Source organism: Lytechinus pictus, chromosome 11, assembly GCF_037042905.1.
Source record: "Lytechinus pictus isolate F3 Inbred chromosome 11, Lp3.0, whole genome shotgun sequence".
Taxonomy (NCBI): Eukaryota; Metazoa; Echinodermata; class Echinoidea; order Temnopleuroida; family Toxopneustidae; genus Lytechinus; species Lytechinus pictus.
The window spans coordinates 3,201,142-3,228,913 of NC_087255.1; the positions used below are offsets into that span (position 1 = coordinate 3,201,142).

Genomic DNA, 27,772 nt, shown 5'->3' on the forward strand with positions numbered 1-27,772 from the left:
ATGACTATAAATTTTAAGCTTTGCAATTAATCATAAGATTGAATTCATAGATGTACATGTATCACATACCCAATATTTTGAATTCTTGGAGGACAAAATTTGATAAACATAATATCATATAATAAAATACATACAAGAGGGGATATGACACCATCAATATACTCATTGAACATTCATGAAGACATGCATAGAACTGTTTTACTGAAATAAGTTGTAATAACTTTGTCATTCCTTGTATGAACTTGATCAAATTTTCAGTGTTTTGTTAATCTGATTTTTCTTTATCTGTTCACACCATATTATTTCAGCCTAGAGTACCCCTTTATAATAAAAGCAAATGTGTTCTTGCATCATCCGTACCACTCCTGTATGGCTATGGCGATCTTCCTTAGTTTATTTGAAAGATTGAATTTTCACCTTCATATTGTTCAAAAAGTTAAATAAAGTTGAAAAATTAAATATATAATCTGAAGGATCTTAATGCGAAGAATGAGTCAGTGCATAGGCTTCATGGAATACCTGACATTCCTCCTGAAGATGGCAAAGACAAACATATGCCAATAGAAAAATAAATGATGCACCGTGAAACTTCTACACTGATAAATGGAACACAATATCCAAGAGTTTCTTTGACATCATTTTCTCCAGATTTGCATGGACCAAGATTGCTCAGTTTGCTCATCTAATGCTTGAGCGAACCCATAATCCATATCTGAGATTACCGAGTTTGCTCATCTAATGCTTGAGTGAACCCCATTTTTAATCAATATCTGAGATTGCCCAGTTTGCTCATCTAATGCTTGAGTGAACCCATAATCCATATCTGAGATTGCCCAGTTTGCTCATCTAATGCTTGAGTGAACCCCATAATCAATATCTGAGATTACCCAGTTTGCTCATCTAATGCTTGAGTGAACCCCATAATACATATCTGAGATTACCCAGTTTGCTCATCTAATGCTTGAGCGAACCCATAATACATATCTGAGATTACACAGTTTGCTCATCTAATGCTTGAGTGAACCCCATAATCCATATCTGAGATTACCCAGTTTGCTCATCTAATGCTTGAGCGAACCCATAATACATATCTGAGATTACCCAGTTTGCTCATCTAACGCTTGAGCGAACCCATAATCCATATCTGAGATTACCCAGTTTGCTCATCTAATGCTTGAGTGAACCCCATAATACATATCTGAGATTACACAGTTTGCTCATCTAATGCTTGAGCGAACCCATAATACATATCTGAGATTACCCAGTTTGCTCATCTAATGCTTGAGCGAACCCATAATACATATCTGAGATTACCCAGTTTGCTCATCTAATGCTTGAGTGAACCCCATAATACATATCTGAGATTACCCAGTTTGCTCATCTAATGCTTGAGCGAACCCATAATACATATCTGAGATTACCCAGTTTGCTCATCTAATGCTTGAGCGAACCCATAATACATATCTGAGATTACCCAGTTTGCTCATCTAATGCTTGAGCGAACCCATAATACATATCTGAGATTACCCAGTTTGCTCATCTAATGCTTGAGCGAACCCATAATACATATCTGAGATTACCCAGTTTGCTCATCTAATGCTTGAGTGAACCCATAATACATACATGTATCTGAAATTACCCAGTTTGCTCATCTAATGCTTGAGCGAACCCATAATACATATCTGAGATTACACAGTTTGCTCATCTAATGCTTGAGTGAACCCCATAATCCATATCTGAGATTACCCAGTTTGCTCATCTAATGCTTGAGTGAACCCATAATACATACATGTATCTGAGATTACCCAGTTTGCTCATCTAATGCTTGAGTGAACCCATAATACATATCTGAGATTACCCAGTTTGCTCATCTAATGCTTGAGTGAACCCCATAATCCATATCTGAGATTACCCAGTTTGCTCATCTAATGCTTGAGATAACCCCATAATCCATATCTGAGATTACCCAGTTTGCTCATCTAATGCTTGAGTTAACCCCATAATCCATATCTGAGATTACCCAGTTTGCTCATCTAATGCTTGAGCGAACCCATAATACATATCTGAGATTACACAGTTTGCTCATCTAATGCTTGAGTGAACCCCATAATCCATATCTGAGATTACCCAGTTTGCTCATCTAATGCTTGAGTGAACCCATAATACATATCTGAGATTACCCAGTTTGCTCATCTAATGCTTGAGTGAACCCATAATACATATCTGAGATTACCCAGTTTGCTCATCTAATGCTTGAGTGAACCCATAATACATATCTGAGATTACCCAGTTTGCTCATCTAATGCTTGAGTGAACCCATAATACATATCTGAGATTACCCAGTTTGCTCATCTAATGCTTGAGTGAACCCCATAATACATATCTGAGATTACCCAGTTTGCTCATCTAATGCTTGAGTGAACCCATAATACATATCTGAGATTACCCAGTTTGCTCATCTAATGCTTGAGTGAACCCATAATACATATCTGAGATTACCCAGTTTGCTCATCTAATGCTTGAGTGAACCCATAATACATATCTGAGATTACCCAGTTTGCTCATCTAATGCTTGAGTGAACCCATAATACATATCTGAGATTACCCAGTTTGCTCATCTAACGCTTGAGCGAACCCATAATCCATATCTGAGATTACCCAGTTTGCTCATCTAATGCTTGAGTGAACCCATAATACATATCTGAGATTACCCAGTTTGCTCATCTAATGCTTGAGTGAACCCATAATACATATCTGAGATTACCCAGTTTGCTCATCTAATGCTTGAGTGAACCCATAATCAATATCTGAGATTACCCAGTTTGCTCATCTAATGCTTGAGTGAACCCATAATACATATCTGAGATTACCCAGTTTGCTCATCTAATGCTTGAGTGAACCCCATAATACATATCTGAGATTACCCAGTTTGCTCATCTAATGCTTGAGTGAACCCATAATACATATCTGAGATTACCCAGTTTGCTCATCTAATGCTTGAGTTAACCCCATAATCCATATCTGAGATTACCCAGTTTGCTCATCTAATGCTTGAGCGAACCCATAATACATATCTGAGATTACCCAGTTTGCTCATCTAATGCTTGAGTGAACCCCATAATCCATATCTGAGATTACCCAGTTTGCTCATCTAATGCTTGAGTGAACCCATAATACATAGCTGAGATTACCCAGTTTGCTCATCTAATGCTTGAGTGAACCCATAATCAATATCTGAGATTACCCAGTTTGCTCATCTAATGCTTGAGTGAACCCATAATACATATCTGAGATTACCCAGTTTGCTCATCTAATGCTTGAGTGAACCCATAATCCATATCTGAGATTACCCAGTTTGCTCATCTAATGCTTGAGTGAACCCATAATACATATCTGAGATTACCCAGTTTGCTCATCTAATGCTTGAGTGAACCCATAATACATATCTGAGATTACCCAGTTTGCTCATCTAATGCTTGAGTGAACCCATAATACATATCTGAGATTACCCAGTTTGCTCATCTAATGCTTGAGTGAACCCCATAATACATATCTGAGATTACCCAGTTTGCTCATCTAATGCTTGAGTGAACCCATAATCCATATCTGAGATTACCCAGTTTGCTCATCTAATGCTTGAGCGAACCCATAATACATATCTGAGATTACCCAGTTTGCTCATCTAATGCTTGAGTGAACCCATAATACATACATGTATCTGAGATTACCCAGTTTGCTCATCTAATGCTTGAGCGAACCCATAATACATATCTGAGATTACACAGTTTGCTCATCTAATGCTTGAGTGAACCCCATAATCCATATCTGAGATTACCCAGTTTGCTCATCTAATGCTTGAGTGAACCCATAATCCATATCTGAGATTACCCAGTTTGCTCATCTAATGCTTGAGCGAACCCATAATACATATCTGAGATTACCCAGTTTGCTCATCTAATGCTTGAGTGAACCCATAATACATATCTGGGATTGCTCAGTTTGCTCATCTAATGCTTGAGTGAACCCCATAAACAATATCTGAGATTGCTCAGTTTGCTCATCTTATGCTTGAGTGAACCCCATAATCCTTATATTGTTGTCACCTTATTCTTAATAATAATAGTAACGCAGTTCTTGTATAGCGCATATCACATTATGTCATAACGTCCCTATGCGCTTCCAAAGGACTTGGATATTATTACCCTGGCTTTAGCCCCGCAGCCTTTTACAGCGAAGTGGCATTTCAAGGAATAAATTCCTGCCAGGTACCCATTCACCTCACCTGGGTTGAGTGCAGCACAATGTGGATGAATTTCTTGCTGAAGGAAATTACGCCATGGCTGGGAATCGAACCCACGACCCTCTGTTTCAAAGTCAGAAGACTAATTCACTGAATATATCTTACTGAATTTATTCTGCATTCAATCAAGGACTTGTGTGGTTTATTGTTGCTCAATTTTGGCACAGTATACATCAATCTTAGGTTAAGGATCTGCTTTTCAAACTTACATGTAATAAAAATTTGAAATTTCACTTTGGGGCTGGGGGTCATGTATGACTATCCCAGGAAACCATGGAGCTGGCATGATATGATTGAATGAGAGTATGTCATGTGACTTACAGTGAAGACAGTAGCAGCAATGGAGAAACCAAGAAAAGCCTTCACATTTCGCACATCTGCATCAAGCTGCATTGCAGGCTCTACTGCATCCAAAGCTTTCTTCTTCATTACATAAGTCCACCACAGAACTGCAGTACCAGCTATGGAAACAGTGAAATAAACAAGTTCAAAAGGATAATAAGAAAGTCAATGATATTCAAAATGATAATCAAGGATGCCAGTTAGTCTTATTCACTGGGACAAAAAAATAAAGTTAGAGCATGTTAATGCCCCATATGAGCTGTACAATATAAAACCTGAAAAAGCCCAAAATGGGAAGAACATGAATGGCCTTGCTGAACTCTGAATATTTATCATGGCTGGTCATTCTTTAATAAAGAGGTGCCAGCTTTGCACCTCTGTTGTCTTTTATTGTGTGCCCTTTCCGAACTAGACAAATCTATTTCATATTATTCAAACTTAGTGATTCATTGTCTCTTTAACCCTGACCGCTTGACCCTTTTTAAAGTTTATTTGTTATGTTTGTTATGTATTGTACTTTGTAGGAATAATTTTTTTCATGTATAATGTCTTTAATGTCTACTAGTATACGTCACGGTACACTCGTCACAAGCTCTGCTTACCTCCAAAGTATTGTTCAAATTTTTGAAAATGTATTAATGCTTTCATTTTTGGAAATAAATGCTGAATTGTTTTGAATTGAACATTCAACAAATTTTGTCACTTCTCTTTTGTCATGTATTTTTCACCGTGCCAAGCGGTGACTTTTTACTTTCAAGTCTTGTGCATCTTATGAGACCAAATTTGTGACACCTAAGTACAGGGTTCCAATATTATGCAAAATTTGTAAGCGCATGTCAGACCCAAAATTGCTCAAAAAGGTTTAAACATTAATGTTGCTAGGGCGAGCACATAATACGCCCACCTGTAACGTGGAAAATGGAGTTATTTGTCAAGCAAGAAAAGTCAAAGGGGGCGACTTGAACTTTAACCTTTTTACCTCAAAATCAATAGGCTTCCTGGGACCCATGCTACAAATGTAGTATCATACACACCAAATTATATGAGCTTAGATTAAGTTAAACTGAAGTTATCGCGTTTACAAGGACTGCAGAAGGGTAAGATGAAAGCATGTCACTGTGACCTTGACCTTTTGACCTCAAAATCAATAGGCTTCCTGGGAGCCATGCTAGTATCATACACACCAAATTTTATTAAGCTTAGTATATAAAGCTAAACTGAAGTTATCGCGTTTACAAGGAAAAGTTAACGGACGGACAGACAGACAGACAGACGAACGGACACTGAGCGTAATACCATAACACGTTCCGTAGGATGGGCATATAAAAAGTGGTTTAATCTCATCAATTACTGAAAATAAAACGATAATTTATGAGTTCGGTCTTGGTCTTGAATGATCGTTGCCAGGTGCTTTTACAACACTAAATACAAAGTACAGTCCAATGTAATAATTTTTGTGTTGGAAATGCGTTTGAAGTCACTTAGCATCGTTCTTTCAGGACCAAGAATGGACTGATAATTAATTTAGAGGAATTAATTGACCAGATTAAACCACTTTAAAGAAAATATAGACTTTGGAAAACGTTTCATATTTTTGGGAATATTAAGTTTACCAGTATAATAGCAGTTGAGTGGAGGTCAACACACTCCGATCGGGGTAGCTGTGTTTGTTATGACATTGTAATCGATCACAATCTCCGATCGGGGTAGCTGTGTTTGTTATGACATTGTAATCGATCACACTCTCTGATCGGGGTAGCTGTGTTTGTTAAGACATTGTAATCGATCACAATGTACATGAAATAATCATCTAAAAAACATTATGTTCTTTCTATCCTCATTCTCTCATTTTCTTTTTTTTTTCTTTGGTAATTTTATTTAATTTGAAATGATTATAGATAGGAATTTTACTATTTAAAAAAAAATAATAATAATGCAACAATTTTTAAGTCCATTCTTTTTTGTTTCAAGTACGTGTCAGAATGTGGTTCAGGGCTATTGATCTTTCTTTTTTCTGTTTTTTGTAATTTATTAAGTCATACACTGCCGAACCCCGAACCAAACCAAAGTTCAGAAAAAGAATTCTGAAGTCTGCCGAACCAAACCCGAATTATTTCTTCATGACTTGATTTCGGGAATTCCTTGCTTTACAATTTACCAAAAACCCAGTTCTCTAAATTCCAAAAGCTCTAGTACACTGCAGCACCTACATGTATATAAAAAAAAAAAACATGTTCATATCACATCCATTCTAAAATCTCTACATTGGTTAAAGTATTCCTTATATTCCAAGAAATTAATGGTTCTGCTAATTAACAAATACACTTCTGTCAGGTCTCTACAAGTACATTCATCCAACTCTGGTTCCAAGTTGTTCTCAAATCTGTCAAGACATGGGGGGGGGGGGTACGGGCTTCTTAAGATGCGTCTATTCAATGCTTCCTACTCTTTATTGTTCCTGAATCTATTATTAATATGTTTGTACTTTTCTCTCTCTTTCTTTCTTTCACTGTGCCTTGGGCACTCTGGCGAGTGGATTTGGCGCATTACAAATACCTTCTATTATTATTACTGCTCAAGGGTTTTATTTTCCTTTAACCTTACCGATAGAACCGATGACAGAAACAAAGTAGATGATCCACACTACGACTTGAGCTACTAGATGGATTAAAACCACCATGATAAAGGACAGGACTGTTGAAATAACAAGACAAAACAAGCACAATCAGATTAAAATGCAACCCCGTTTCATATTTGTAACAGAAAATCAATGTGGAGGCACATGGGTAACTTTTAATAAAATAAATCTTTCATTTTGAGAACTCACAAGCAGATGGATTTTAATCTACATGTACTACCAGTTGATTTTTATGCCTTTGTCATTGCTATATAAGGAATTAAAAGAAAAATTACTTCTGAATTTTCAAACAACTTCTGTGATCCCCTATATCTAATCATATCATCATCACTCTTATATGCAGAGATGATCCATGCTTGAAGTTGATCTCTCAAACAATTCTTTGATTATCATAAGAACAAGAGGTTTCAGTGTAAATACATGCAATGACCTCTGTGACCTTTAAATTTGTGACCCCAAAATATATTCAGAATACTGTCATTAACACATGTATCAATGAGCAAACTTTAAAGTTAGTCTTTTGAACAGTTCTTATTTCTCGCAAGAATGAGATGATACATGTAGTCATGAAATAAAAATAAAAAAGTTTTCAAAAGCACCAGCTGAGGCCAAAAAGTGTGATCATAGCGCTCACAAAAAAGACAAAAAATGTACATCCAATTCTCAGAGTACATCGCTTGTGTCAAATTAAAGTTAAAAAAATAATTCCATTGTTCTAAAAATTAACAGTCCAAATATCATTTATCAATACAAACTAACACTGACTGATGATCTAGTATGACAGCACATAAAATATAAAGTGAAGCCTGTATATAAAGACCACCAGAAGAAGACAAGAAATGTAGCATTTATGGACATATTCATGTTCCAATGGAAAAGGTTATTCATGTATTCAAGAGAAAGAGAACTTGTGGTGTTTATAGACAGATGTTATTACTTACCAAGTGATACAGCACAAAGAGCAAGGATGATCCATCTGGCCATATAGAGGTCAACTAATGCCTTGGATAGGAGCTCAGAGGCATTCAAGAATGAGATGATATTCTCAATGTACTCCTTGGCAATGACAAAAAGATCCTGAGGAACACATCGATTGATGATGGGGTTACTAAAAAAGAATGAATGGAAATTAGGCAGATGTTAAAGGGTGTAGTCAGACCGGTAGTAGACCAAGTCAAATGAGTATGATCTGATTAATGTGGTGATGAAATATTTACTATGTAACTTAGAAAATATCACTTATACATGTACCTTCGCCAAACACCCCTCAGACAGCTAAGTTTGTTCCAGGGAATGCACTGATTGAGGATTAAACTCTGATTCCCAAATAGATTTCCTATGTTGAGCTTCCACTGAAAACAGTAGGGGAAGGCGGAATAATGCAAATCTTTAAAATTCAATAACTTCGTTATTTGTTATCCGATTTTGATAAAATTTTCAGCACTTTGCTCTGTGAATTTAACTCTATTTATTGAGGTATAAAAATATCTTCAGTCCGGAGCATCCTTTAAGACGTGATCTGTCATGCTGACAGATCACCTAAAAATGTAATTTAAATACATGTAAATAAAAATAAAAACTAAAATAAAACAAAATGAAATAAATAGAAAGGAATACTTCCAAGATCATTGTGAAGAAAATACATGTAACAAATTTCTTCTAAGCCTAGAGAACACAATTGTTCTGGAAGCTTTTATTTCTGAGCAAGACATTAAAGGATCTATGTATCACTTCCATTCCTACTGACCTCTTAAATGCTCTAAGACCAAGAGGACTATCACGTGATAATATGACCTTTTGTCAAGCATACACTGTACATTGATGTATATCTAGGTAGACATTTATCATATTATCCTTTTTCTTGATATCTGAAATTCGATTCTCGATACCAAGAATTACCATATTTGTTAAACACAAAATGACTCTCTAGATATCAATTCTTCATTCAAGAATGTAAGTTTTTTTTTTTTTATGGATATTAAAATAGTTAGCCATACACACATCAGATGTGACAACCCATTTACAGAGTTAATGATAATAATAACAATAATAATATACATGTAGGTATATTTCCCCAGGGAAGCCACTTCAGATTCGAAAACTGTTCTACCAGCGGGCCCTGCTATTATTATTACCCCGGCTTTAGCTGAGCTGCCTAGGCACTCAAGCATGCAAGGAATTTCGTTCTTACGGGTACCCATTCACCTCACCTGGGTTGAGTGCAGCACAATGTGGATGAGTTTCTTGCTGAAGGAAATTACGCCATGGCTGGGATTCGAACCCATGACCCTCTATTTCAAAGTCAGAAGACTAATCCACTAGGCCACAACGCTCCACAGAGTTAAGACTAAACAAGCTTTTTTTCAAAAATACTTGTCCATTATACCAGGTATCTTGATTGAAATTATCCAATAAACGTCAATTTTTCAAGAAGCACAAACCTGGCAAAGACAACATTGGGGCATGGTCCATTGATGCCAACTGCTGCAGTTTCATAGTCTGCTACATCAACAGGGTAATCGCAGATTTTTGAATCAGTTTCCTCTGCAAAAGTCTTGTAGTCAGTGGTTGAGTTTAGCACCCTGTTAGGACACTTGCTCACACAGACCTCAAGGGAATCCTTGGGATATCGTACATCCATGAAGAAGACAAATCTAAGGGACAAAGACACATCATTCTTATCATTAATGTAGGTTGGCAGGCATGGCGGCGCCTATAGTCTGTGCTCTGCTATGCAGGTGAGACAAAAATGATTTGCAATGCTTTATTACAGTAATGTAATAGATTCACACATGACAAGAAAGCCCATCAAAATTACAAGTTTACTACACAACATTTCCTTTAAGGTTCCGATAAAAGTTATAGCTGTCTAAATAATAGAGAGTAGAAGGGTTCATTGCTAAATAATGTAACACACAGAGGGTTTATGGGTCAACACACAAAGAGTTAAACAAAAATTCCAACAATACAACCTCATCAATAAAGTGGTCCCTTTCAAGTGAGACTAGAAATATTACTTAAGATGATTAATACCAAAATACTACCATTAAAATGCCATCATCATAATATGCATGGGCGGAAATGGACGCGTCCCCCCAACTCAAAATAGTAGGGGGGACATAATATCAAATGTTCCCCCCCTACTACTTCTGTTCTTTTCTGATGGAAAGAAATACAATATTCAAAATCGAAATAAAACGTGTTTTTTGATAACCCTTTTTTTTTTTTTTGCTTCTCAAATCTATTTTGACCTTATATTTGGGTTGATAATTTTTTTATTATTTTTTTTTACTTCTCAAATTTATTATTTATTCAAAAATGCCCCATCCCCCACCCCCCCCCAAAAAAAACAGGGACGGTTCTTGTTTAATTAGGCTATGGTTGACATGAATGCAATAATTCCTTTCCTGTTCTAAAGGAAGTAACCTCAAACAGACTTCCTGTCAATGAAACATACAAGTGCTACAAAAAACTTCTGAATGAGTTTTTTCTTGTACAATAACAGGAAAACATAATGGCACACCAAAAAAAAAATGTGTATGGGGGAGAAGAATAACTTACGGTCGGTCTGTCATGTCCATTCCAGACAGGCTTACATTCTCTATCGGTTTGTTCATCTGTCCACAAACATTGCCATAGCTATCATAGCCAAAAACAACCCTTAGTACATTACCAAATACAACAGCATAACCAGCTATCAAGAACTGTAAGAAGAAAAATGAAATGAAAAAGGTAATGACATTTTTTTTTAAGGTATATCTGGCAGTAGCATATTATATTAAACACCCAGGTACACGGTTTCAAAGAAATGCAAAATTTCCTAAGTGCATATCAAATTAAAAATGACTCAAAAATAAGATTTCATACATACAAATTCAATACATGGTCTACTGTACATGTATGTACCGAAAATTCACAACTGTAGCATTATTTTTACTTATACTGATTAAAAGCAATTGTTATTTTTGTTAATTGTGACTGAAATAGTATCACCAATAGTTTCCATAAAAAAATACATAAAAAACAAAGTTGAGAAAGAAAGAAATACATGTAGAATATTTAAAAAAAAAAAAAACATTGGAAAACTTTTTGATACTACAATTTTTCAATGTACATGTGATAAGAACCCTAAAATAATGTCCAGACCAAACTAAATTAGGGTAGACATCAGATACATTTATTATTATTTTTTTTTAATTTGTAAATTAAACAAGAGTGTTGCTAGGGCGAGCACATAATACGCCTACCTGTAACGCGGAAAATGGAGTTATTGGTCAAGCAAGAAAAGTCAAAGGTTGCGACTTGACCTTTGACCTTTTGACCTAAAAATCAATAGGCTTCCTGGGATCCATGTTAGTATCATACACACCAAATTATATGAGCCTAATAAAGTCAAACTGAATTTATCGCGTTTACAAGGAAAAAATAATGGACATACATACAGCTAGACGGACGGACACTGAGCGTGATACCATAATACATGTACAGTACGTCCCGTCTAGGACAGGCGAATAAAAAGCAGTCATTTATCAATAGTATTGACGCACTACATATGTTAAATCAAACATGAGAAACAGAAGAAGATAAAGGAGGAGGAAGAAAAAAATTTCCTGCATGCATCTAGGGTTGTTGCATTGCATTGCATTGCTATAATGAAGTAATCTTTTCTCTTCTTGAGAACTCTTTTCATAACCTCATTTTATCATTTTGTTTATATATCTTTTTGAAAATAATACTGACATGGACATTTCAGAAGGTAAAAATAAATTTTCTTTCTCAGTTGTGAGTAAGAATTTTATGTCAGTATTTAGGCTCTAGAAACCCAGTAATCCTAAAGAAATTATATTGTTTACTTCAACATCCTATTTTGGAATACACAGTATTTCTGTTCATATTCAATCAATAGAAGTGGTACAAAGCAGCTTAACTAATTTTTTCATTTTGAATTGAGTGTATTCTCTATATATCATGAGTTATTTTGTCATCTCTACACAATAGAATGATATATTTATTTTGATAAAAAGACTTACATTGTCTCTAACTCTCTATGATATTCCTTGTACCATTTTAACAGTTTTAGGACACATTCTTTTCTTCACTTTTTCTCATGAATTTGCAAGAACCTATTGTTTGAAGTTTACATGCTTGTATATTATGAATACACTTGCACTTCTTACTTATATCTTGATGCATTGGTTTGGCCTTTTCAAAGTGCTGAAGTCACATAATATTCTCTGCGACATTCATGTACCTCCAATTATAAAAGCATATTGAAAATTCTAATTATTCTTCTTTTTCCTGTCAAGTAAAGACTACCATTGGCATATTATCATACTAGAAGTTATAATTTAATGGTTTCCTGACAAACGCAATAAGCATGTCTTTCCATATTGTTTCTTTCCTCTTACTGTTATCGTGTATGAGCTGTCTATTTTGTTTGCATTGAATTTTAGAACATCCAATGAGAACATTTACACAGAAATAATTTCTTTTAGGTCATCCCCAGGCAGTGGATGCTGTTTATTTTATTGTGTACATGGTGGTCCGACCACTTGACCAAAGGCCCATGATTTGAGACCGACTTTTTAATTTTTTTTTTTTCTTCATCAGGTGCCGAGTAGTTTAAGGCGCCTTGTTGCAGCGGCATATGCCTGTTATCAGAGGGGGGAGGGAGCAGAGCCAAATACCGTAAGTAACAGTCTATTAACCGCACCTTTTTCTCGGCAGGATAGAAACAAAAGTTGGGGATGCGGTTTATACATGGTGATAGGTCTGAGTCAGCCTGAAAAAAAACCAAGTCCATTTCCCCCTGAACGAAGGTTATTCACAGGGAAATTGGTTTTGGTTTATTTTATATCTACAGCTAACATGATGTTTGATGTCTGTTATGATGACAACGTTAGAGAAACCGAGAAAGACTCAAGAAAATAATAATTAGCAACCCGTCGTAACCCCTTCCGAACATGTACCGTAGACGTCTGCCAGTTCATAACACATCGAGTGGCCAGGCGTAGCCGCATAGGGCAATGTCATTTAGAGGGGTATGAGCCGTGGGTAATGGTAAGCGATTATTACGATCTTAATCAAATATTGTCCATAAAAGTTTGATTAACAAATGCACCTTCATGATACTAATTCCTACTTTATTCTAAAGTCATTGATACAAAGCAGTGAAGTTCCCTGGCTTAGTTCAAACAGATGCCAAGCATACTCGGTAATACTTTGTCACTAGCCGAGCGAGAGTGAGAGCTTGCATGCATGTGTTTATAGTGCGACTTAAGCTGGCGCTATTAATTTTACCCCCTCCCTAGGCCCTCCCCCAAAGTCTAGTCCCGTTACGAAATTTTACGCTACCCGCACGCGAGCATGCCAGCTTATTTTTTCTTTCTTGTTTGCTTTTCATAAGATGGCACGAAGCCGTAAAAAAACAACTGAAAAAAAAAAGCCAATTTCTTTGTTTCTTGAACCTTCCTGTAATCCCGTATCCAAAATTCATGCTAATACATCGAATGCTAGACAAATTCTGAAAGTGATAGTGAGGTTGTGATGCGGGAAATGTGAATGTTTCTTCCTCTCCTACGCCGGGAAAGACACGGTAGCTGTAGCATAATTTGATGATATCATGATGTGATGTACCAGTACCGTATCGTACTTTGTGTGTGTGTATACAGTGTGAGGTGAGTGTGTAAGTGGCCGATAATGTCGGAACCTTTCTTTCTTGCTATAATTTGTAAATGAAATGATCAAGAACAGCAGATTTCCTTTTACCTGTAATCTGTTTTGATACTTTGAAATATTTAACTTACTCTTTGTTTCTTGGTATCTCAAACAAGAGAAGGATTTAGAAAGAGAGTGTGATGATTTTTTTGTGTCCAAAGTTGGGGGTGCGGTTTATTGTCCGTTACTTACGGTATTTCCTGGTAACTTCATCTAGAATTAGTGACATAGATGGGATTTCAGTTTAGGGGCGGTAGTGAGCATGGGAAGCACGCTCCCTGGGGGGGGGGGATGCAGGGAGTGGGAGTGTACCCCGTGAGAAGCGTGGAAGCTCCGACGTTCCTGTGAATCGTTCCTTGTCTGCTCCCACTCATCTTCATACGTCCTCTGCCTGTTTTATTTGGGGGGGGGGTAGAGCCAACATATAGGAATCTATCAATGAATAATTGAATGAATGAATGAATGAATAAATAAATGAATTATATTTATTAATTGATTACACCCTCGTAGCAAAAAAGCAAACGTCAACCCCCTCCCCCCCAAAAAAAAGAAGGGGGAAATGTGAGCGAGAAAATAAAAAGGTATAGGAGAATGTAAGACAAGCGAGAGCAGACAAGGAATAGTTCAGGGGATCGTCACAGCTTCTCCCTCCATGCATCCCCCCCCCCCCCCCGGAACGCGTTTTGCGCACTCAGTAAGTGTTTCACATGCTTCGCGTGCTGACTACTGCCCCCCTTGAATTAAATCCTAGCTTCGCCACTAATTTAGACTTAATAGTTAATGGGAAATATTTTGCTGTGCCCCTCCCCATTTCAGGCAGAAAATGTAAGAAGAGCGGATGCAGACAAGAAACGTTGGAGCTTCCACAATTCGAAATTTTTCTCTCTCTCCCCCTCTCAGTTAACAGGCAGAGAACGTAAGAAGAGCGGGAGCAGGCAAGGAACAATTCGAAGAAAACATCGGAGCTTCCAGCGGGAGGGGGAAAACTCCCCTTATAATATGGAGCGCCTTTCACACACTAATTATTAAGTGTTTCGCACACTTCGCATGCTCACTACTGCCCCCTAAAATGAAATCCTAGCAAAACCACTGACCTTAGTTACCGGGAAATTTTTTTGCTCTGCCCCCCCCCTCCGATAACAGGCAGAGGACGTATTAAGATGAGCGAGAGCAGATAAGGAGCAATTCAAAGGAACATCGGACCTTCCGCGCTTCTCGCCCAGCCCCCCCCCCCCTCCCGGAACTCGCTTCCCGTGCTCACTACTGCTCCCTCAACTGAAATCCTAGTTATGTCACTAATTCTAGACGGGATTACTGGGAAATATTTCTCTCTGCCCCCTCACCCCTCTGATAACAGGCACCTGTTATGCTGCTGCAGCGCCTGAAACCACTAGACCGCGGCACCCGATGAAGGGGAAAAAAGTCGGTCTCGTAGGCTGTCACCGTGTACATGTATATTGTTAAGTTCCATTTTAGAATTTGTTATGTTATTATATTTCCCTGGAAATTAAGTAAGCATAAAGTTAAACACAAATCGATTATGGCTTATTATTATTACGATCATATACTTATTTATGAACTCTTATACACAGAGTTTAGGTTCAAATATCCTCCTATTTTATGAAGAAAAAAATATAAATTTATGGCTAAAATATTCTAAAATTGATCACAATTGAATAAGAGAAGAGGCAGGATCATTCATAGTGGATTTAAAAAATATTTTGTGTTGAATTTTTATTTTTGCACAATCACTGCATGTAAACCTATAGAGGTGTTAATTATGTCATAATTCATAGTATTTCCTTCCAAGCTATATTGGCAAAATCAATAAGCTTGACATGAACTTCATACATGTACATACATTAAATATTTATGCACTTTTCCATTAACATGCTAAAAGCACTTGACAAAAAAAGTAAATTCCATTCGGTTCAGTTACAGCACTACCACGAGTGTGTATAGGATTTACCAGGGGGACACATTTTCCTCACAAATCATCAAGCAAAAATTTTTTTTTTAAATTACATGTATATAGAACTCTAGGGGGTGTCAAGACCTACATGTAGTTGTCTGACCCATGCACTTCCACCCATCTCCAACCCCTGATAAAAATTACATGTACCATGTTTCAACATAAACAAATGACAGTAAATGTACATTTTTCAATTAAACCCCTACCCTCTTCTATCCTTGGAACACAAGATGAAGAATACTCTAAAACATACCATGCCAATCCAGAAACAAATGAAGAGGAGCGTACATAGAATGTCTGTGCAGTGTCTCTCCTTCTTCGGGTTCAGACGCCCTGAATCCGGCTCCTTTAAATAACAACAAGAACACAAATATATCAAGTAAAATTAATGTGCATATTACTTTATATGCAGGGCTTGTCATTAGCTTTCTACAGTGCATATCAAAAAAAAGTTTACACTTAGAAAAAATCCTGTAAACTTATACATTTGTAATATTCTGAAGATTTTTCCACATTTTAACATTGGTACAGATCCATTTAGGCAAATGACGATATAACTGTCGAAAAATATTTCTGCTTGAGTGAGCACCACTTACTTTTGAAAAGTTAGTGAAAAATGATTTGCGCAGAACCTTGAAATAGTTATGTGAATAAAAGTAGACCTTCATCATGAAGAACACGTGGAATTTAGCTAGTAAACGTGATTTGAAGATATATTTTACCTTTTTAACTTGTTTCCTTGCCCTAAACACTTCGAAGAATGCATTGCACCCCATCCCACTCCCCCACACACCGAGGCCATCGTGACGATAATTGCTTTACACTGAGCTGTGATTTACATGAAATGGCTCAGGCTTGATTTTTATTTTGTTAGTCATTGTCAAGCTTGGTAAAAGTGTGGAGAAACAAGTATTACATGAAAAATGAAATGTAAACCCACTTATATGATAAAAACTTAGTGAAAAAATGCTGGATATGTCTGATATAAACTTTTGTTCAGATTCAGTTATGTCCTCAGATCCAGCTGGCACAAAAAGGGTAAAGGTTGTGCTTACTAAGTGTTGACATTTCAATTTGGGTGGCAAAATTGTTACAAAACGCTTGGATGTATCCATTTTATTTCAATTGACTAAAATTGCAAGGGAAATGTATGAGAAATGTTTCGCAGGGTAAGTTTGATTTCGCCCTTCCCCCTTGACACAGCGTGAAAACGAGCATTTCTGCGCAAACAGATTTCTGCGAGCTTTACAAAAATGGGCAGTGCTCACTCAAGTGTAACATCCTGTAATAACTTTTACTTTCATTGGATAGATGAGACCCAAACCCAAGAATATATGTGAAAAAATTACCCATACTGTATGTTGTATATTTTTTAATTCCCAGGGCTTTTTCAAAGTGTAAACTTTTTTTTGATACGCACTGTATAGGGGGTCCGTCCATGAACCCGGATCTTATAATTTTGAGTGCCTGGAATTCAGTTGTGGGTGCCCACAATAAACTTCCATCATGAGAGCAAAAATGTAATGAAAATTAACTTCAAACAATCATGCACACTTTATCAACTTCATAAAGGGAACATTGCATTGCCTTCATGACTAAACACTTCATCGCAGGAGTACATGTAGATACCGTACACCATACTTGTGTAAAGTCCTGGAAGGACTAAGAAAAGACATAAAGCGATGTTGTCTCGCTTACTTGTGAAAAAAAAACAGAAATATTGTAATTTAGACCAAGTTCCCACTTGGTCTAATAACCAGTTGGGCTAATTCTCACTTGGTCTAAGATCCAATTCGTCTAATTCCCACTTGGTCTGATAACCAGTTGGGTTATTCTCACTTGGTCTAAGATCCAATTCGTCTAATTCCCACTTGATCTTATATCCAATATGTCTCATGAGCAGATGGGTTAAAACCATTTAGTCTTATTACCAGTTGGTTTAACACCACTTGGTCTAATTTCCACTTCGCCTAATATCCACTTGGTCTAATTTTCATTTCGTCTAATCGTCAATGGTCTAATTAACATTTGGTCTAATTTCCACTTGGTCTAATATCCAATTGGTCTAATGACCACTTAGTTTAAAAACCGAAATATCGCCCGTCGCGCTCAATAAATTACGATTTAGTAAAAAAAACCATATTTTTCAATGAAAAAACGTACCAGGCCGTATTTTGGTTGCAAAAACGTACTAAATACGGCTAAAACGTACTGGTTGGCAGTACTGCTTCTGCCATGGTTTAAATATTGATTTTCTAAATAATCTTGAATATTGTTTGGACCAAATCTTTGGGTGACTTTAGAAAGAATGATCACCCCAAAGCATGCATTTTGGGAGCATTTTAGGGGCAATTTGGGCTATTATAATAATGATGGCGAAATCGCCCGTCACGCTCATGTATTTTCTACGCTGGTATGCAATGAGTACACAACACATGCATCTAGCGTTTTTGAACGGATGGTATCATATTTTTTTACATATTGCATCCTCTTTGCATCCAGAAAAATGTTGACTTGAATATTTAGAGAAAAATCGAACAAGCATAACGCTGAAAATTTCATAAAAATCAGATGTAAAATAAGAAAGTTATTGCATTTTAAGGTTTCACTTATTTTTCACAAAACAGTGATGCACAAATCGGTGACATGCAAAAGAGTCAGTCAATGATGTCCATCACTCACTATTTCTTTTGTTTTCTATTGTTTGAATTATACAATATTTCATTTGTTAAAGATTTGACAATAGGGACCAACTTGACTGAACCATATACATGTAGTATCAAAGAATGCTAATTCCACATGTTCAGGGAGGAATAAATCATTGTTTCACTTGACAATGAGGATGAAATTAGAATATTCCATAATTCATATAATAAAAAACAAAAGAAATAGTGAGTGGATGACGTCATCAGTTTCCTCATTTGTAAATTGACCACGATGTGCGTATAAACTGTTTTGTAAAATTAAGCGAAACTTTAATATGTTATAACTTCTTATTTTACATCCGATTTTGATGAAATTTTCAGTGTTATGCTTGTTGGATTTTTCTCTTTTTCTTCAAAGCAACTTTTCGTTGGGGTGGACTTGTCCTTTAAATTCTCAATTTTTGAATGACTATGAACATTATTTTCCACTTGGAAAGTTGGCTGTTGGGTATGATTGATGAGTAAACGCGTGACTCACATCTGTAGGTGATCCAAGGCAAGCACACCCCATGGTTGTTTGCTATGCAAATTGGCAACTCCTGAGTAGATTAAAACACCAAGGGCTTGATTGCTATAGATAGGAAAGAAAGGAAGTGATCGTTATGCATTGTTAAAGGGAAAGTTCACCCTGACAAAAAGTTTATTTCAAAAATAGCAGAAAAAATAATATTGCCCAAGGTTTGAGAAAATTCCATCAACGAATAAAAAAAGTCATTACAATTTTACTTGATGTCATACTGTATGCAAGAAATTTTCCAACAAATTGTATGAAATAAATCAATCAAATGTTATTTTCTCTGAAATTTGACAGTGTTTTTAAGTACTTTCAATATATCAATAGACAAATCATTTCTTACCCATCCCTAAAGAGAAAACAAAAATAAGTCATCACAAACTATTGAAAAATTGAAATTTTAGCACTTTATATTAAATAAAATATGGGGCGGCTGCCTGTTTATTAAGTCAAAAATCCAAGACTTAAAATTATAATAACTTTCTTAATCTTTAATTAATTTTCCTAAAACCTTCACCAATATATATGCTTTTAAACGTAAATTGAAAATTTATATTTTGAACAAATATCTAAACGACAATTCATCGGCTCCATAGTGTTCCTCTTGACTATTGTCATTCCACCTCCCTTTGTTTTTTTTCCTTTTGTCTCCTACTTTCTCTCGTTTTTTTAAGGAAATATATATATATATTTTTTTTTTTTCTCTCTCTCTTACTCTTTCTTTTCTTGTAACATATTGATATTAAAACAAGTTGACAATTACTCATAATTTTATTAATAGGGAAACTATAAATTACAAGCTCTGCTTTTTGAATAGTTTGCCCTTCATATTCTCATCTTATTGATATATCTGTCTCCAATCCAAACGTTCAATTGTATAACATTTGTCTGATTTATTATGAATTATGGTGATGTATTGTATTATTTGATTATGAATGATTTACTGTCTTTCGATGGACGTTACATTGTATTTGATATTTTATGAGATATAAAAATAAACCAAACTGAAACTGAAACTGAATTGTTTATCATTTTCCTGCTATTTTTACAACAACCTTTTCTTCAGAGTGAACTTCCCCTTTAATATCTGAAATCATAGATTCAACTCAACATCGTGACATACATGTAGGTAACAATTCTGTCATCAGAAGTAAAGAAACTTTGTAGCCAATGTTAGGATACAATAAAGGACCTTAATTAGATATCATGATTCTATGACATTTGTTCCTGCAACAAAAGCTCCCAATGAAACACTTAAGACAAAAATTCAGACGAGCTTCAAATCTCACATGTGGGTATTTCCATACATGTATATACATAAAGGGACTCATACTAAAATACCACATTCAGTGACTTCATTATTAAGCCATAATTAAGACAAGAGTGTCGCTAAGGCAAGCACATAATACGCCCGCCTGTAACACGGAAAATGGAGATATTGGTCAAGCAAGAAAAGCGGAAGATGGCGACTTCACCTTTGACCTTCTGACCTCAAAATCAATAGAATATTGCTAGGATCTATGCTAGTATCATACACACCAACTTATATGAGCCTAGGTTAAGTTCAACTAAAGTTATCACATTAACAAGGACTTCAGAAGGGTAAGATGAAAATATGTCACTGTGACCTTGACCTTTCACCTTTTGACTTTAAAATCAATAGTCTTCCTGGGATTCATGCTAGTATCATACACACCAAATTATATGATCCTAGGTTAAGGTAAACTGAAGTTATCGTGTTTACAAGGACTGCAAAAGGGTAATATGTCACTATGACCTTGACCTTTTGACTTTAAAATCAATAGGCTTCCTGTGATTTATGCTAGTATCATACACACCAAATTATATGATCCTAGGAGAAGTTAAACTAAAGTTATTGCGTTTACAAGGACTGCAGCAGGGTAAGATGAAAACATGTCAGTGTAAACTTGACCTTTGACCTTTTGACCTCACAATCAATAGGCTTCCTAGGATCCATGCTAGTATCATACACACCAAATTATATGAGCCTAGGTTAAGTTAAACTGAAGTTATCGTGTTTACAAGGACTGCAAAAGGGTAACATGTCACTGTGACCTTGACCTTAAAATCAATAGGCTTCCTGGGATTTATGCTAGTATCATACACACCAAATTATATGATCCTAGAGGATAAGTTAAACTAAAGTTATTGTGTTTACAAGGACTGCAAAAGGGTAATATGTCATTGTGACCTTGACTCTTTGACCATAAAATCGATAGGCTTCCTGTGATTTATGCTAGTATCATACACACCAAATTATATGATCCTAGGATAAGTTAAACTAAAAGTTATTGCATTTACAAGGACTGCAGCAGGGTAAGATGAAAACATGTCAGTGTGACCTTGACCTTTGGACCTCAAAATAAATAGGCTTCCTAGGATCCATGCTAGTATCATACACATCAAATTATATGAGCCTAGGTTAAGTTAAACTGAAGTTATTGCGTTTACAAGGACTGCAGAAGGGTAAGATGAAAATATGTCACTGTGACGTTGACTTTTGACCTCAAAATCAATAGGCTTCCTGGGATCCATGCTTGTATCATACACACCAAATTATATGAGCCTAGTATAAAGGGGAATGAAACCTTTCGAACAATTAGGCTTGTGTCGAAACACAAAAATCAAAGAATAAAAACAAAGAAAGTTTGAGAGAAATCGGACAAATAATGAGAAAGTTATGAGTATTTGAATATTGCAATCACTAATACATGTAATAATAATAATAATAAACAGTTATTGTATAGCGCATATCACAATTATGAATAATGTCTCTATGGAGTATGCGCTTCCAAAGGACTTGGATATTATTACCCCAGCTGTAGCTTGGCAGCAGTAATTACTAAGATTACAGTGCACAGGCATTTCAAGGAATAAATTCCTGCCAGGTACCCATTCACCTCACCTGGGTTGGGTGCAGCACAATATGGATGAATTTCTTGCTGAAGGAAATTATGCCACTGGGCCACAACACTCCAGTAATAATAATGCTATGGAGATCCTCCCATTGGCAATGCAACAAGGATGTGTGATGTCACATGTGAACAACTTTCCCTTTGATGGACTATAAAATACCCCCCAAATGTTTCTTTTTGCTTTTTCTTATAATGGTGATACAAACTCTTTATCCATGATGTATTCTTTAAAAATCTGTATTACAGGCCCTCATATAGAAAGAACATGTGATCTACTGATAGATGTAATATAAGAAGCAGTTTTAAAGTAATGGGGAGAGTTGTTCACAAGTGACATCACACATCTTTGTCGCACTGCCAATGTGAGGATCTCCATAGCATTAGTAATCGTAACATTCAAATGCTCATAACTTTTTCATTATTTGTCTGATTTTTCTCAAACTTTCGTTAGTCTGTTTCTTTGATTTTTCTGTTTTCACACAAGCTATCTTATTCCAAAGGCTTCATTCTCCTATTTATAAGTTAAACTGAAGTTTAATATCGCATTTACAAGGACTGCAGAAGGGTAAGATGAAAATATGTCACTGTGACCTTGACCTTTGGACCTCAAAATACATGTAAATAGGCTTCCTGGGATCCATGCTAGTATCATACACATTAAATTATAGGAGTCTAGGTTAAGTTAAACTGAAGTTATAGCATTTACAAGGACTGCAGAAGGGTAAGATGAAAATATGTCACTGTGACCTTGACCTTTGACCTTTTGACCTCAAAATCAATAGGCTTCCTGGGATTTATGCTAGTATCATACACACCAAATTATATGAGCCTAGGTTAAGTCAAACTAAAGTTATCGCGTTTACAAGGAAAAGTTAACGGACAGACGGACGGACGGACAGACGGATGGACACTGAGCGTGATACCATAATACGTCACGTCGAGTCGGGCATATAAAAAGAGCTTGTAATTTATATCAGAAAAACAAAGAAATACATTAGAAATGACAAAAACAATACTTTAAATTCATTGAGGAAATTATCTACATGATGCTGTTTTGATGCCAACTATAAAATTATCATAATCACCTTCATTTGCCAAAAAAGATGCGAGTAATTGTTATTTTGCGTAATTTGCATAATTAATTAAAATTAATAGTAAGAAATTATTTTACATATATATTAAGAAGAAAAATTACAAAGTGACATGATTACACATCAATTGAGCTTTCTTTCACCTTTCCATTGATACCTACATGTATAAAATTACTTCAAAGGGCTCAAAAACAAAGAAGTTAAAGCCTGTTGAAGGCTTGGGTTCAAAATGGTCACACAAAATGGTCACAAAAATCGGTTTTGTATTCCATTGACTTTACATTAAAGACGGGCAAGTCCAAGAATTTGAACGTGTTACGTATGGGACATTTCAGAGGCTTTAATGACCTGAAAAATAGTGTTAAATGACTTTGATTAGATTGAATACCCTCATGATGGTACATGTAGACATCTAGGAGAGGAAAAATCATGCAAAAAATTGTGACATATGACCTTTTAGAGAGAAAAGATGTGCCGTTACATATGCAGGTTGCGACAAACCCGCTTGCCCAAGGCAAGTGAAAATGACGTGCGGGCAAGCATTTCTCAAAGTCAATTGCCCGATTGGGCAAGTGGTTGTTTTGGAAATAAAATAATAAAATATCAGTAGACCATCTAAATACCACGCGTCACGGTTGGCGGGCGCCGACAACCCTGAAAATTTTCAGGGCAAATCCGCCAACTGTGAACTTCCCCGACAACTGTAAAACAGGCCTAGATCTACACAAAAACTGAATACTATATTTAAAAAAACAATCTGCTTTTCAGATCCTAAAATAAACTTGTCGATTATTTCCTCCACGATTTCTTCCCGGGATTTCTTTGACTCACTTACTACTACGCTATATACGATACGATCTCGACTCGAGGCCCAATCTCTTTTGTGGGAAGCGCGAAGATGTTTACCTCGCATTTGCGTATCGCATTGCTCCCATTATTTACGTCTTTAAAATGGTAGTAAATGCGCTCAAAACAGGTGAGGGGAGAGGGGTATCGTGGGTTACTGGGTTGGGCAATGTAATTTAGATTATTACGAATTTCAGTTGCTATTGTCACTTATTTTGTCAAAAATAATATCAAAATTTGATCGAAATCTAATTTAATCTCATCCCACTTAGCTACATCGACTACATGAATTAATTTGAATGTTTTTCTGATGACACTGTCATAGAGCGAATTGAGAAAATTATTCAAAGATCACGTTAATAATGACAAAGCCAAAGGAATGGATTGATAATAAATTAATAATGTCCAACTCATTTACTTACAGCAAAATGATTTATTCACATTTAAATTCCGATTTTACTCCATAATTTCCAAAGTCTTGATCTCTACATCGATCTTTTGAAAGTGTTGATTAATTTCGCGACGGCGTGTCTACCAAGTTCTGTGCCACTGCACTTGCGCTCGCAACGGGGGGTTTCAAGCCCAGTGTTATAAGCCTGCATAACCTAGAAAGTCCTCGCCCTATCCCTAAGATGTTATTTGGCAAACCTCCAAAATACCCCTAGACAAGTCAAGGATTTCATCCATTCTTCCTTAGGTGAGAAAAACACCAACCCCTTCAAAATTATGTTTCCGAAATGTACTGGGAATGTACCATGGTTTCAAGAAAATTGCGAATTCTGGCACCTTAAATATATGAAGTTTTGTATGAAAAGCAATGAGAGCTTCAGTGTGCAGACAGCTAGCGTATCGCTCACAATGCACATGCTAGTGGAGCGATCGCGTTCCTTTTGGGGGAACTGGTATGGCGGACAATAGAACTCGCGGGCTTCAAACAAAGGACCCTCCCCGCATATCCAGTTAGTGGAGAGATCAGTGTGATTCCCCCAACATGGTCTTAGTTCATTGACCCTAAATGACCTTTGACCTTAGTCATGTGACATGAAACTCAGGCAGGATGTTCAGTATTACTTGATTAACCTTATGGCCAAGTTTCATGAACTAGGTCCATATACTTTCTAAGTTATGCTGTCATTTCAAAAACTTAACCTTCGGTTAAGATTTGGTGTTGACGCCGCCGCCGTCAGAAAAACGGCGCCTATAGTCTCACACTGCTATGCAGGTGAGACAAAAACCATACTAGTTAATTTTGTTATGTCAATTTTTAGGGAATTGCATTTGACGTACCATGTATGGCCGATGCCGAGTGAAATCTCCGAAGGGTGGCTTGGTGGATGTACCCTGTTATCTCTTGGCCTATAGTAGGGTGAGTTAGTTGGTAGGATGGCCAAGTTATTCTTATTTTGTTATGATTTACATGTACATGTATGATAATAAGGCAATAATTGTTTAAATATTATGATATTATAATGTGCTTAAAAAGAATGATTTAATCAGTGCTGTGTCATTGTTATTATTATAATTGGTTAATTGGAATATATATTTTTTTGTAATAATCAAGACTTCATTGAAAAGTGATCAATAATTCTTCTTAGTAATGTTATAGCCTTATGAGCAAGAAATGAATTAATGTATATCTGCATGCAATTTTTGTTTAATAATTTCTATGGGTTATTGAATTAAATCCATGATTACATATATCATCATGCATTTGATTAATGAAATACAAATTAATGATTGATGAAATACAATTATCAAGATATAATATGATAATCATGTGATCTTGGATCAGTATTGATGAACTATTACATTCATTGTATACATATTATTCCCTTATTTACAGGGGTTTTTCCTTGTTTTGTATGATCTACCCGGCTTTCAATAAATGGCTGACCCACCCCTACTTCCTGTCTATGGTTGCATGTCCTGACCGAGTACTTGAACCCCAACCCATACTACCACCCAAGCCCGGCTTACAGTATTGTGAAAAATAACTTTAAAAAACATCCTCAAAATGTTACGTACGGGACATTCCATCCTTGGAGAAGACCTAATTTGCATATATTTAATTAGATGACAGTATTGACACCACTTTTTCCCCATAAGTAATAAGATGTTAGGGGGTCCATGTCTCACATATAACTAAATCTCACAAGCTTTTTTATATTTTCTATGAGTTTTTATAATTGTCCCATACGCAACACCCATTTTACCAATTATACAAATTAGGTGCCCCAAATTAGCATAAATATGCATATTATCAATTTCTAAATTTTAAAAATTTTAGAATTCAACATTTGGGCTTTCTTACCCCACCAAAGATAACTTCTTAAAGATGAAATTTTGCCTTCTACTACTAGGGTGACCTTTTCTTGGAGTCGACTTGCCCAGACAATGACCACAAATTTTGATGAATATGCGCGACTTAAACTGGAATAACTTCAAATTTCTTGATGAAAATTGGAGTTCTTGGACTTGGTATCATTTGAAAGGTCTTTTTTAAGAGCTTTCAAATGATACCAAATTTATTGATATTTTATGATCTTCATTTTTTTGTCACATACCTACGGCTACAAAACAAAAGAACGAACAAGACAGAACTTTTCCTTTTTTTTTAGCCTTGAGCCTCTTGAGGGGTTGAGGGTCCAGTTTGTGCCTTGCCCCACTCACACGTATTGCGAGGTTAGCATTAGTATACTAACCTCGCACCACGAACCGCGTTTGGCAGTGGATTTCTAACTAGTGGGTCGCGCGTGCTGGGATCTCACTTCTTGGGTCCACAACACACGACTTCTATGGCTTGAATTTAATGAACCCTTGGCCTTGGGTGCCTTGCCCTTGATGTCAGGATTCTGTGTCTCACGATAGACCTTCATCCATAATATATACGGTAATCGAGGTAAGTGCATAATTTATATTTCCCCCTTTTATTTTGAGTGCTATTGCGACCCCATTCTACCCCATTTTGGAGAGCTTATGTCCGCCTAGCCCTAGGCCCTATACCGGTACTAGTACTAGTATTACACGGACGAGTCGCGGGCCGGAGCTCGCTGGCCGGGAGTCAGGCTGGGTGGGGCTGGATTACGTAGACCGTAGTTTAACGTCGCGTTGTGAATGGTGCTTGATTGTCTTGAGATGAGATGAACAGAATTAACAATAACGTTACACGACCTTCCATATGAAATTATTAAACACGAAAACTAAAACCAGAAGTTCTGGGAGAACAGTTAATTCAAATAGTAAACATGGTAAAACCATGGGAAAAAATTGTCAGAATTTACCTGAAAGTGCTTCGAAAACACAAACCGCTGTCCTCGTCGATCGTTCCTAGATCCTCGGCCTCGGAGCCGCGCCGGCCGGCCAGGCGCTTGCGTTATAAACGTTAGTCGGCCGGAACTTTTTCCGTACATGGAAACGCTATGATACATGAATTATTCATGTGAATTGTTTGATCAGCTGGTACATGGTACCAATTTGTGGTTATATGGTAGTGAAATTTGGGGGTTTGGTGATGTAGATTGTATTGAAACGTTTCATAAGAAGTTTATAAAAAGCCTCCTTGGACTTATAGTCGAGGGTCTGCGAATTGTATGGCATATACCGGTATGGCGAATTGGGAAGAGTCAGTCTGCTTTATATTATTGAAAAGCGTATGATAAATTTTTGGGCAAGGATTCGTCAAAGTGTAAATGGAAAATCTAAATTGTCAAG

The 27,772-nt window shown here is 36.4% G+C and overlaps 1 protein-coding gene across 2 annotated transcripts; it reads right to left on the minus strand.

Annotated features, from left to right (window-relative positions):
* Positions 1-285: 285 nt before the first annotated feature.
* LOC129270677 (choline transporter-like protein 1) lies at positions 286-27,526 on the minus strand. 2 transcript variants are annotated; one of them, XM_054907984.2, is made up of 8 exons: positions 27,343-27,526; positions 19,153-19,245; positions 16,223-16,315; positions 10,842-10,984; positions 9,722-9,934; positions 8,222-8,388; positions 7,247-7,336; positions 286-4,761 (listed from the first exon to the last, which is right to left on the minus strand). In XM_054907984.2, exons 2-8 carry the CDS (start codon positions 19,183-19,185, stop codon positions 4,559-4,561), a joined length of 942 nt encoding a protein of 313 aa, XP_054763959.2. In that variant the 5' UTR covers positions 19,186-19,245; positions 27,343-27,526; the 3' UTR covers positions 286-4,558. The 2 variants fall into 2 exon arrangements, with proteins under 2 accessions (XP_054763959.2, XP_063962730.1); XM_064106660.1 differs by lacking the exon at positions 27,343-27,526 and adding an exon at positions 25,349-25,408 and having other exon boundaries at positions 4,544-4,761.
* Between the last annotated feature and the right edge of the window lie 246 nt (positions 27,527-27,772).

Coding starts and splice junctions, on each gene's coding strand:
- LOC129270677 (XM_054907984.2), bottom strand. CDS start 19,185: ATGGGGTGTGCTTGCCTTGGATCACCTACAGAT. Junction 9,935..10,841: donor ATGGACATGACAGACCGACC/GTAAGTTATTCT, acceptor TTTGTCCCTTAG/ATTTGTCTTCTTCATGGATG. Junction 4,762..7,246: donor TTCTGTCATCGGTTCTATCG/GTAAGGTTAAAG, acceptor CTGTTTCCATAG/CTGGTACTGCAGTTCTGTGG.